Below are 13,895 nucleotides of genomic sequence, written 5' to 3'. Positions count from 1 at the left end.
TACAAAACCATCAGGATTGGTCTCGCTGGTTACTAGAACGATTGGGGAAGAACAGGGACTAGAGGAGGGTTCTATGATATTGGCCTGTAACATAGCTTCTACCTCTTCAATGACTATCTTTCTCTGGGACTCAGGAAGTTGGTACGGAAAAAAAGGGTCGTATGACAAAAGGGTCAAGGCATTTCAACCAAAAAAAGGATAATTTTTGAAATTTTTTTTTTTGGTAAAAACACCCTTTTAAAGCTACACTAGAGCAAAAAAATATAAATATTTTAATTTTTTTTTTCGATCCTTTGGTTTTCGGTCGAATACACTCGACCCTTTTGCATTCGACCCTTTTGCTTTCGACCCTTTAACTGGACTATTTCCTTCTAGGGGTTCAGATGTAATGGTATGTGCCCTGGACTCTACCAAGATTCAATAAGATCAATTAGATCTCCCTGTCTTTCTTTAGATATATCGTGGGGATAAGATCACTATAATAATTTTTCTCAGGGGCTAAGCATGCTGGAATGGAGGAGGTACGTGTTTGGGTGGAGCAAGCTGGAATGGAGGAGGTTGTTGAGTTTTCTTTCCACTCCTTAAGGAGGTTAATATGGTATAAATGGGTCTTCTTCTTTTTATCCGGTTGTGCCACTTTGTATGTGCAGGTGCTTGTATGTTCTAAGATTTCACACGGGCCATGCCACTTCGAGATGAGTTTATTCTCTGAAGTGGGTAACAGAACTAACACCTTCTGCCCTGTAGAGAAGGAACAGAGCTGTACTTTTTTTTTATCATATCCTTGCTTTTGGTGGGCTTGGGTCCTCTCCCTATGGGTTCTGAGCAAGGACATACGTTCCTTTAAACGAGTGGCTGTTTGGGATATAGATATAGTGGCTTCTTCCCTTTCTTCCCAGATCTCTTTACGCATTTCCAAGACATCGTGAGGTTCTTTCCCACAGAGTAATTCAAAGGGTGACAACCTTGTAGATTCTTTGGGGTTTTTCTCACAGCAAACAGGCCCAGGGTATCATTCGGCCCCAATCCTTCCCATCCTCCTCTACTAATTTCTTCAATATCATTTTCAGGATTTCCTTAAATCTTTCCACTAATCCGTCCATCTGGAGATGGTAGACAGATGTTCCTAGTGTGGTAATGAGCAACAACTGCCTTTCCCCCATTCTTCTTCTTCAGGTAGGGCATACAGGAAAGCTTCAGGGAGCATTTGATGGTTTCGCTGGACGAATGCCAAATCTGGGAGGAGGGTGGTCTCATCATCCCTGAGATTTTGGTAAGGTTTTATATACTTCTCAAAAGCCCTGCTTCCATCTTTCTGTCTCTTCAACTTGGCCTACTTCCTCACACCGTGGGAACACTGCCTTTTCAAGAAGGCCCTGGGCTATCTTATCTTACAGGTTTTATTTCAAACGGTTATTCCCCATGGTTCTGGATCAACATCTTTACATCTCATCTAAAATCTGGATCTATGACTACCGCCAATATGTCTATACCAACCTTCCAGGCTAGGCCACACTTCAGAGCTAACCTGATGTAACAACCACGGGGGCTATCAGGACCAAGTCGGCGCAAACCATCCCTCTCTTTCCAGTAGGAATTGTGGCCTCCCTACTGCTGCAAAAATCGAATCCAATCGATTCCCTTATGGCAAATGAGGGATCATAGGCTCGACTACTACATTTCTGAAACTTGAGGGCCCTGTTCCATTTGCGCACCTTGTACACCTGCTAAGGTACACCTGACCACCTGCCTCCTATGGTGTATCACTATTAGCATGTGCTGTACCTGTGGCGCACCGTCGTACTGCCTATTTGGTGTGTTACCGCCCCATCCTCCACCCCCTGACTGCCATTGCGTCCTGCTCTGATGCATCTCCAAGTGTTCCTGGCACACCCTGTTTCTATATATGAGACCCGTCTGCACCCCCCAATGACTGCTGTCTACACTACCCGATTAGGCTGCCTCGTCTGACTTCATAAGCAGATGCCAATCCTTTTTGGTTCGCTCTCACTGCTGTGCTCTCTGGCCACTTCATCACTATGGCATCTCTCACCCATCCTTTCACTTGGCTCATACCAGTCAACTTCAATTTATACCTACTGTTTATGCCTCTCAGGCAGGATCTGCTGTGAGTAAGCCGCCCCTGGACTGATTGTCTTAACTCACTACCTTCACAACCATCAGGTTGTTCGCTTGAACACACCATCAGACTCACTTGTTGTTTCCTGCAGCACCATCAGGTTGTTCGCTGGAACTCACCGTCAGACTCACTTGTTGTATCTTACATCACCATCCCATTCTATTGTCCCACCTTGTAACAGCCTCACATTTATGCAAACTGCTTATAATTTGCTGCAAATCAAATCTCTCTCTCATTCGCAAACTTCCTACCCTGTCCTGTCAGCACCCCACTGCATTCATATCACAGGGCAGCATTCGGCTACAGACGTACCTCACGCACAACCTACCTACTATGACATGTCTCACCAGATCTTGACTTCTAGTCTTTTGCTAAATGTATCACATGTTGAAAACATGCCGATTTTGTCTCTCAGCCTATTGCTGAAATTGGAATATGTCTGTACCACACCTTACCTTGTATCTCAACCTAATGCAACCTGTGAAATGCCTGTAATGACTATATCTTTCTGCTATGACTTTCAAGCTAGCCTGCATACTGTAGTAGCATCCTGTACCATGAGGTGTGGCTTTTCCAGATTGTGTGCTCACATCTATTTTGCCATTCATTCTTGCTTGCATACCTGAAGTATCCCCCACACCATGAGGCAAGGCTTATCACATCTACTCCCTATAACCACTGGATTGACACTTCTCAGCCCTGCGCTGTGTTTCGTGTTTAACCAATCTGTAACTACTGGATTTGACACTCTGAACCTCACACAGTACTTGCTATTTTACCTGGCTCCAACATGCCTTCCTGAACACCTGAAGCTGCCCCCTCACCATGAGGCACAGCTTTGCCAGACTGTGCACCCGTACCTATCTTGTCTTTTTTTTCCTCTCCTGTGTAAATTGTCTTGGACTTTATGATTTGTCTCCTCACACTTACTGTAACTAGCACTGTGATACCTGAGGGTCCGGGGAGCTGCTACAAGTGCACAAAATAATAAATAAATAAATTGTACACTTTTTTCCTAACATAGTTCAATAAGGATTTATATATTTGAGTGACACTATGGAATGTGTACTTTTAAAGTTATCTTTATAAAGCAGAGTATTGTTGAAAGCCAGACATGAGGGTGAGGAGGGGAAATGATGAGAGGGTAAGTAAGTCATGAGTATTTGCCCACGATGTGGCAAGAGAGTTTGTAATCCTGGACACTGGTGCACTTATTCCCCTCTGATTATGGCTGCTTTTCAGGACACAAGTAAAGGACACGTGTGAGTGAAGAGTGTAACTTTTTTCAGCGGGTGGACACAACCCCTTGGGTTTTCTGAGGTTGGCAAGCTTGCTCAAGTATTTAGCTACCTGGATTTTACTCAGATTGTCATGTTCCCAGTGCAGACACTTACCCACAATACCACATGTACTTGTTTTGTATTGGGATTTTGTTTATCAGGAAATATTTCATGACAGATTGCTGGGTTTAAAAGGTGAGCACCTTTTATACTTTGCCAGCATATTTATTGGAACATTTCCTCACTCAGGTTATTTTCCTGGTGTTCATGACTTTTTTTAAACGTCCAATGCTATTTTGTCTTGCGCACTTTCTTGTAAGGGGAAGGTCAAATGAACTGCATTTCTATATTTCACTTTAAGACATATGTTCACTTACTGTGTGTATATTTATGGGTGCCAGCTTTTGATTTTCGCTGTGGGTGCAGAAAGTACCTGGGCACATGGTATTCTTGCAGCTGGTCATTTTTTTCCGTGCTGCTTAAATATGGTTAGTTGGGGTCGTGCGATGTATCACAACAGTCACAAAGATACCGGCCATAAAACAAGGGGCTTGGAGCATGCTACTTAACCAAAGTGTGTGTTCCATGGCAAATACTTTAATCTCACTGCACATTGGCTAAAACCATTGTGAGTTCTCAAAGCCTGCAATCTTGTTTACATAACAATACCACTGTCAAAACAGGGCAAAATCAGTTTGTGATTGATGAACCTCTTTGAGCGATGGGTTGCAAGTGTCTTAAAATTTAGAGTTGCCATGCCGATCGGCCATGGCCACAGGCCATGACTAGTGGTTTGGTAGTGTTCGGCTTTGTCCAAAGGCCATGGCTAGTGGTCTGACAGCATTTTAAAATGGACAGTGGGCACGGCCTAAGGCAGTGTCCACTGACCATGGCCGAAGACCATGCTAGTGGTCTGGAAGTATTTTAAAAAACTATGGAATAACAAAATCCTTGAAATTCAAGGAAAAAACTTTAGTTGCAGGGACCTTAAGATGAGAACTTAACGCAACAAAACCCTTGAAATTCAGCTAAAGCCACCTTAAATTTTCACCCCCTGTTGCGCACCCTATGACCACAATGATGATATCACAGATCATATCAGTGATGACATCACTAATTACATGTTGTATGAGAACACTAATGACATTACAAATCACATCACTGATGTCATCACTGGTGAAACACTAATTACATTTCATATAACTGATTACATCAATAATGGAATTAGACATAACATCATTTATAAATTAGCTCATGAAAAATTGATTACCTTAATAACAATTTAGGCCGTGGGCTTGGCTATGACAAAGGCTGTGGTCACTGGCCAGCAGGAAATGCCATAGCTAGTGGTTGGGTAGTGTTAAAAAATACAAATGTGCATGGTTAAAAGCCATGCCTAGTAGCACACCACTGTTTTAAAATATTCAGTGGGCAACGTTGAAATCTGTAGTCAGTGGCCATGGCTGAAGGCTATAGCTAGTGCCCATTAATATGTCAGAATATACAGCCAGCACAGCCAAAGGCAGTGGCCACTGGTTAGTATTGTGTTGAAGACCAGGGCTAGTGGCTGGTTAGTGTACATAACATAAAGCGGGCATGGTCGAAGGCCATAGCTAGTGGCTGGTTAGTGTTGTATAATACAGTGGGCATGGACGAAGTCCATCGCTTATTGCATTTTATTATTTTAAAATATACAGTGGACATGGTCAAACGACATACAAGCTGCTCAAGGTCAAAAGTCAATGCTAGAGGCCCATTTATATGTTGGAATGCCTAGTGGGCACAGCCAAAGATTGTGGCCACTGGCCAGTATTGTGCTAAAGTCCATGGCTAGTGCCTGATCAGTGTATACAATATACGGTGGACATGGTTGAAAGCTGTATCCACTGGTAAAGACCAAAATCTATTGTTGGTAGCCTGTTAGTGTCTTAAAATATTCAGTGCACGTGGGTGAAGGTTGTGAACACTACATAACTGAAGGCCATGACTAGTACCCATTCATGTGTTCAAATATATTTGGCATGCACACTGACCATGGCTGAAGTCCATGCTTAAGGCCAGTTACTGTTGTAATGTAATTAGTGATGTCATCAGTGATGTGATCTGTGATGTCATCGTTGTGGTCATAGACTGCGTAACAGGGGGCGTGAAGTTAAGGTGGCTTTAGGTGAATTTCAGGGGTTTTGTTGTATTAAGTTCTCACCTTAACTTCCCTGCAACTAACAATTTTTCCTTGATTATATATATTTCTGAGGCTTGTGGAATCTGCTTAGATTGCATGCTATGCATAGGCCAACATTTAGTGGAAGCTGCAGAGTACTACAGTTGTTGTTTTCAAAACTCGAAAAGGGACATCAACAGGACGTGCCAGTAATACTATCCCTAGTGTGATGTCCACTGTACTCATGGTGCTTCACGCGTCGAGGTCCCTCAGATTGTTTTTTTCCGCCATCATTGTCCGATGCTCATTTTGGGTATCGCCATTTTATTAATAACAATTAGAGCTAGTTACTCTGCATGTCCTTTCTTAGCTGTTTCACCTACAACACCTTCGGCGAAGGCTTCAAGGACTACCTTCGGTGAACGCAGAACTCGCCTCGGCGAACCTTCCAGACGGCCTCGCAAGGCCGTACCAGGCCTCGTCCCTCACAGTAGGGAGAGTGGGGATGGTTCATTTCTTAGCGCCCTAAGAGAATGCATATTTCCCCTTCTTCCCACTTTATTCGTCATGCTGCCTTCCCCACACAAAAACGAGAATACAACATTTAAATTTTGTCCAACTTGCAATAGAAAATGTCCCTGGAAAGACTTGCACCGGGTGTGCAAACTTTGTCTTCCAAGGGACCATGATGAGGGCCACTGTAAATCTTGCAAGCTCTTCAAGTCCAAGACTTTAAAGGACCGTAAAAAGAAGTGCTGGGCCCATCACGTCATGCAGGCCCAGGCTGCCATGGATGTTGAGGGTGCCTCCAGTGACGGCAGCATCAGCGTCTTTAGTGACGACGACGGCGAATGTGTTCCATCAGAAGGTTCATCTAGTGGCTCCATCCGCATACACCACCTCACAGAGTAGGTGCCATGGTGGAAAATCCCTGTCATTAAGGCATTCATGGAGGGAGTAAAGAGACTCCACTCTCCTATTTCAAACCTGCTGCCAGGCTTGGACCTCAATGTAGTACTTTCAAAGCTCATGAGACCCCCCTTTGAGCCTATGCATAGGTCAAGCCTTAAACACCTTATGTATAAAACGGCTTTCTTGGTGGCTATCACCTCCATAAGGAGAGTCAGTAAACTGCAAGCTTTGTCAGTGCAAAACCCTTTCTTTGTGATCCACAAAGACAAACTGGTATTAAGAACACACCCTAGGTTTTCACCTAAGTTCATTTCCAAGTTCCATGTCAATCAGTCCATCAAACTAACGGCTTTCTTTCAAAACCCAAAAAGCTCAGCTGAGAAAAAACTCCATACATTAGATGTAAGGAGGGCAGTCCTCTACTATGTAGATAGACCGCTAAGGAAAAAAGACCAACTGTTTGTCCCTGTAGCTCCAGGCTATGAAGGAGACCGCATTTCCAAAAACGCCATCTCCAGATGGATAGTCAGATGCATACACCTCTGCTACTCTCTATCAAGCAAAATACTGCCTTTCATACCAAGAGCTCACTCCACTAGAGGTACAGGAGCTACTTTGGTGTTTATCGCAAACGTCCCACACAACGCCATTTGCAAAGCATCTACATTGAGCTCAGTACATACTTTCACTCAGCACTTCTGCATTGACACTCACTCTAAAGCAGATTCTCTTGTGGGACAAGCAGTGCTAAAACATCAATATGCCGCTGGATCTTCTCACAACCCACCATCTACTCCAAACACTGCTCGCTAATCTATGCAAAGCATGTGATCTAAGCAGATTCCACAAGCCTCAGAAGGGATACATTACTCACCGTAATGGTATTTCTGATGCTTGTATCTGCTTAGATTTACATGCACCCACCCTTCCTCCCCTTGGACTAGAATGTGCATAGATGTTTTCCTGGGCTTTTATCTGATATATAATCTGCTTTACCACACCTGTACTCATGCTACACTTCAGGTAACCTCATGTCAGAAACAAAACAATCTGAGGGACCTTGACGCGTGTAGCACCGAGGGTACTCTGGACGTCACACTAGGATAGTATTACTGGCATGCCCTGTCGACGTCCCTTTTTGTGTTTCGAAAACAACAACTGTAATACTCTGCAGCTTCCACTAGATGCCGGCCTATGCAAAGCATGTGAATCTAAGCAGATGGAAGCATCAGAAATAGGGTTACGGTGAGTAATATAGCCTATATATATATCAATTAAATACACACATACTCTACAAAGCAAAGGGGTTAGTAAATGTGTCTCCATTTCAAAGCAATCTACTTTGTCTTAAACATGGAATCAATTCCTATATGTTTGTGGGAATCTCCATTTATTGATGTTTTGGAATATCATCACCAAAGAATACATATACCGTCACCATATTGTGTTTTGACCCTTCTCTGTGGGTCTAAGCTCATCCTCTGTCCCACCATCTCCATCCAGTATTCCAACTTTCATCAGGATTTGTTCACCTTCATTTAATATACATTCAATGTGTTCTCCACCAAAGCAATGTTCTCATTGATCCTCTGAGTAGTCTATGAACATGGGCTCCTGGAAAAAACCCTATTCTTCCAAGGAGGGCTCAATGATTAACAACAACACAAGTGAACGGGTCGGGAAGACACCCCCTCACTTTTCATTCAAAAATTCCACATGACAAAAGTACCACATCTAGATATTTCGAATACTTCTTTTTATAATTATTAGCATGTGATTGCTGATTGTTCAAGATATAATGCTGAACATCATAGGTTACAGGGTAAAGCAAGATCAATTTGCACAAAAACACAGAAGCAAGTCAAAATTCTTGCAAATACATCTACATAAATAACATAATACAATTACTGCTGTCGATACATCATAAACCGACAGGGGTCATATCACATGAAAGAGTGAAACGGGTATACAGAATGTATATCTGTACAACAAAACAGTGAAAAAACATTGGTGACACTGTGGTTAGAAAACGTTTGTCTACACCAGGGTGTTTTGGCCATATATAGGGGCTATGTGGGCCTTTTCCTTCTTAGGGCCTTCGTCAGGACGGGGAAGACAATGTGGTCAGGATGTTCAGATATAGCTGTGGTGCTTAATTGAGGCCACAGGTGTAACCGAAAGGGAAGGATGCAGGGACCATTGTTGTCTCATAAATCAGAGTCACATTGGACACCTAGGAGTGGGTAGCACTGAAGGTGCGGTCACATCTGGTAAAGTGCTGGACTGAATCCAGGTAAAAGGTCTCCTGTTGTGGCACTAATCCATGCGTAGGTCTGGAGGAACAGAGGATCCACTGGGATCTTACTGGGTACCATCGGTGAGCTGGTGAAGAATGGATTCAGCTCTCTCTCTACTGCGGCAGGTAACGGCAGAAGCGCGATGCGTTGCCTGCTGCAGTAGAGAGCTCAATACACCATCATTGTTTGTTAGGTACATTAGTTCTTGTTTTTTGTGGGATTGTGTTATGATGAAAGTGTAAGTTAAAACAAGTTCATAAAAATGTATTACCAGATCCTAGTTAAACATTGAGCTGCACTATGAGCTCATTAAGTGCTAAGAATGTTATTCTAAGAAAGTGGATGAGAGACAGTAGAGACTGCAGGGAGAGAGCCATGTTGGCACTCGGCTCTCATAGGCCGCTGTCGCTGTAATGAAATGAATTACTGTTTCTTCATCACTGCTGCCTGGAGCCCTTATTTCCTCATTGGCGACTCAAGAACGTCGAACACCATATTAGACTAAAGAAAGAATCTCAGCCTATTGTTCATAAAGTGAGACATGTGCCGTTAAACATGAGAGCGCAACTGATGCCTTTCTATTTAGAAACTGCTAATTTGGGTTTCTTTTACCAGCTGTAACCCTCACATGCCGCATTGATCTTTCTTTCCTTTCTTCAGACATTGATGAATGTATGGTGAACAGGCTTCTCTGTGACAATGGTTTGTGCCGAAATACGCCTGGAAGTTACACCTGTACATGCCCAAAAGGCTACTTATTCCGAACCGACTCTGACACCTGTGAAGGTAAGAAAGTCTGGGTTCTGTTTGTGAGACCCGGGGGCAATGCTGGGGGAGAAGGGAGTTGAAGGACCCTGCCTTAACTGAGAACTGACAATGGGCAAACGTGTGCAGCAAATGTATTTATGGAGCTTCCAAAGCTTCTCCTAGATGTTGTTACTTTGTGTCTGGAGTGCAACGTGACCGTAGAGTTAATTTAAATTGAAATTGATATTTAACATGGACAGGGGTGGAATGGGAACCAAAAGAGGCCCTGCAAATGATGTTCAAAGAGGTCCCCTTATTACACATTTTCAGCAAATCCAACCTTTTTCCTATGAGAAAATGTGGAAATAAAATAGTCTACCACACAAAGGCGACCCAAGGTTGAGAGTTCCCTATAGGTCAGCCCACACCTGAACACTGACAATCAATGGTAAAGAAAATGTGAACAGTTTATGAAATGGGTAAAATGAAATAAAAACATTGGCATTTGATTGGGTAGAACCAGATGGATGAAACCACATAGTTTGATATTCCTGCGCTAACCACTCTGGTCCTGGTTCCAGCAGCTATGTTCAGAGATGGGGATTTATATTTTCTTACAGTGAAAACGCACATGCACATTTAAAAATAGGTAATTGCTCAGACACATGTGAAATAACAACTTGCATAAACACTTCTGTTTAATGTGACATGTGTTTGTGTGGAACAACATTGCATGCTGAACAGCTGAGGAAGACCTGAATTAGTGGAGAAAGAGAAAGAAATATGCTATTCCTAAAAGCAAAGTAAAATAACCGCAACATTCGAGAAGTATGCACATATTGACTAAAAAGTCAATCTGTGTGAACATCCAGATGATAAGGCTCGACTCTAACACCTTTGGAATATGTTCTGATATGAGAGGCAACAGGTTGTTCAAGGTCTTGTATTCTGAGGTCTCTCTGACATGAAACGTGCAGTTTTCTAGGTGTACATGGTTTAACAGCCGAGTTTGCGTCAAAAAGTCCCTTAAATATTCCATGTTATTTTTTTTAGGTTTGTTAAGTTCTGCACAGGTGGTACATTTAGATTTTACAATAACACGTGATGGGGAGCACCGGTGTGAGCATATTCAAGAGCCCACAGAAGCACTGCAGGAGCCCCTAATAGGAGGGGAACATGAACAGGATCCATGTACTAGAATATGGGCCCTTTGGGAGGACAGCGCCCGGATGTGGGTTCTTTCCTTTGCATTCCAATCAGGGCACAACAATAATTGGCGTGACTCCATTGGAGAGTGCCATCGTTCTAGAGCAGATGGAGCACTGGTGGTCTTCTGGAGCAGTAGACCACCCACGAGCGTTAGACAAGCATGAGTCTGACTCCTCACTGTGTCAGTGTGTGCATAACAATATCTGCTGATGGAGCACCACCTCATATCCAGGGAGGACAGGCACTGTTTACAAACATAACTCACAAAATCTTAATTCAGCTTGATGGGTCCATAAGACAGAATTCTCCAACAGAAGGTGAAATTGAGGAACTAATATTATATTCATATTGATGTAACTGTAATTAAATGATGTTTATTGCCATTAGCAGCATTCACAAACACTCCAATTAGGAGGTCACTGTCGAAGAACTGATGAAGACACTTCTGCGGAATAGAAAATCAGCACCATGATGGAATTTGAGTGTGCTACTCATCATGTAGAAGGAGAATAAAACATATGTCGTGGAAAGGCTGTTTTTTGGTGTCAATCATTAGTGTAGATGAGCCACTCAAAATATTGCATTACACAAAGGTGGTGCTAAGAATATATAGAAATATCCATCCAAATGCAATGTTGCTGCTTTGTTTTGATCAGACTGTTGGATTACTAGTTTTCAGCACGGACCCACAATCCTTGGAGCTGAAAGCTATTCATGCACTGAATGCCAGAATGTTACTAAGATAGAAAGAATAATGGAGTTAAGTAAATCCTGAAAAATGTTCATATCTTCTCGTCAAAAACATCCCAAAAGTTTGAGTTCTGACATCTTTAAGTAGATTAATGGAAACTGTTATGCTGAGATGGAATATATCATGCATTTCCAAAGTCATGTTGATCGTCTTCATCGGGTGGTAAAAGGCAAAGTGAGGTGAATGAGCAATAATGAGCTCTTTTTTATTTCCAAGGCTGGCATGCAAGGAATGCAGTGCTGTGATCATCTTATCTAACAGCTGTACATCTACACCCATAACTGTTAGCTTGCAGGGAGAGCAGTTAGAAATAGTGCATTGCTTAAAAGATGCTTGCATTTACTTAGTTAAAGCAGTACAGTCCTAACGTCCCACTAAGCGGTGCACATGTGCGCTTTGCCCAGGATCCCTCTCGGTGCCATTCAGAACAGCATTAACAGCACACACAATTACCACCTTCTCAAGCATTCAGAATGCACAAAACACAGCAGTTCTCTGCCATTTCTTTCTCTATTTAGAAAGCTAAATCACACTAAATAGTTTTGATGTCCTTGTCTAGCCCTGGTTACATTATCTCCACTATGTGAGGGTGACAGGACAAGTCTATTCAATTAGATTTCTGAGAGGCAAATTTCATTTGCAGCCTCTCCTACTTTTGCACTACTTATTTTACCCTATAAGGCTGTGGCAGAGGTCTATGTATAATTCTGAGGACCTATAGCAGGGTGCCTAAGGTGACCAGGTATCTCCCTAAGCTATCAAGGTTGGTGAGTATGGAGAAGATCCCCTGGTCGCCCCCTCCTTGACCACGTCAACAGCCCAATACTGAGAGGACAGACATGAAAGACATGGGAAAAAGACACAGGAAACCGACAAGTCCAAGTCTGATCAACCACTCCAAGCCAAAGTGGAACTTCTTTGGGTTGGTTGGAAAAGGCTTCTTGTAAATAACTGTGCTGCGGAAACGATTCTGTTGAACTGGTCCTTTGTGCTGTCACTCGGCTACATGACAGGGGAAAGCAATATTGGAATATCATTTGATTGGCCTAAAAGGATTATGGGCATGGACATACGCCTGCTACTACTCCTGCCTAGTATTAGAGCAAAACATATCCAAAAATACAAGCTTCAGTGTAGACCAAATTGAGTGATTCACTTCCTGGTGCAAACATCTATAGCAGGGTGTTGAAATCTAGCATAGCATATGCGAGTAATAGCACTTAGCATTTTAGAAGAAACCAACCATGGTTACCCTTTATCCAGTGCTACAGTTCTTGATATGTAACATAAAAAAAAAATCTTTATCACATGAACATCAAGGACTTGCGTAATACATTGCCCATCTCAACTACAATGTAGAATGCTGCAGAATGAAAAACATAGGCAAGTATTGCAATCTCCTGAAGCATATCCGCACACATGTTAAGTAAAACATTACAAAACTAAATGCATTGTGATTACCACATGGCACAGGATTCTTGATTCATCATGGTGTGTCACCCTGGTGCCAAACTGGAAAGAAATGACCATACTACCCTGCATACTCAGTATGCTGTATGCCTAAACTTCTGCATATGTCCACACCTTAAAGGTCCATAGCCATTATGTATGTGACTCTATTTAGAACGTCAACACGTAATGCATGTAGCCAAACAGATACAGTTGCATGTTCTTGTCATATTTAAAAAACACAATTGGCATCCCAATGTTCATTCATGCTAATTAGGGCTGGCTGGGAAAAAAATAAAGTAATCAATTGTTGTCTCGTTACTTGTCTATGTTTATGTTTTCATCCCTGTGCAGTAGCTTGTGAATATTTACTACAACTGGGAAACAATATGATTCACTTTTATATAATGTGTCATAACAGGTGATTTGTTTGTTGTTTATTTAGTCAAGAGGAATCTCCTGAGGCTTATGTTCAAGTGTCAGGATCATCACCATGATCTAGGAAAGCATGCAATTATTTTTAAATGTCCTTAGCCAACCTAAGGTAGCTATGATTGGACAGCCAAGGGACACTTGTTTAGAGGTACTTGCCCACCAAGGTTGTGGATATATATACTTACACACTGTATTTATTGCTGCAAGTAGTAAGTAGTTTTATGTACTGGTATGAATTAATTTAAATGTCTCGGTTGTGAGCAATTGTCAGACTGTTCACCCTCACCACCCTTCTCCTCACCTGTGGCTTCCTCTGGCTTGTCCTTGGAGTGTTTGGATGATCTTCGGGGGTTTCTGGTATCTTCATTTGTAGACTTGTCTCTGGACCTCCTGTCATGCAAGTAGGGTCTGGCTCCCTCGGAGGCCACCTCGACAGGAGGTGGGACCTGTCTTGGGGGGCCCCGAGGAGCCAAAGCCCCGCGACAGGGAAAAAACCGATGGGCGGTAAAAAACC

The 13,895-nt window shown here is 42.7% G+C and overlaps 1 protein-coding gene across 1 annotated transcript in view; it reads left to right on the top strand.

Annotated features, from left to right (window-relative positions):
* Positions 1–13,895, top strand: part of FBN2 (fibrillin 2) — a 1,178,594-nt gene that overhangs the window by 810,285 nt on the left and 354,414 nt on the right. Inside the window, exon 19 of the mRNA XM_069625622.1 lies at positions 9,451–9,576. Coding sequence (XP_069481723.1) covers positions 9,451–9,576 — 126 coding nt within the window. The remainder of the gene's footprint in view (positions 1–9,450; positions 9,577–13,895) is intronic.

The sequence above is a fragment of the Ambystoma mexicanum genome, chromosome 6p (assembly GCF_040938575.1).
Source record: "Ambystoma mexicanum isolate Mex_15411 chromosome 6p, UKY_AmexF1_1, whole genome shotgun sequence".
NCBI classification, from domain to species: domain Eukaryota; kingdom Metazoa; phylum Chordata; class Amphibia; order Caudata; family Ambystomatidae; genus Ambystoma; species Ambystoma mexicanum.
This window is presented reverse-complemented; position numbering and strand designations above follow the sequence as displayed.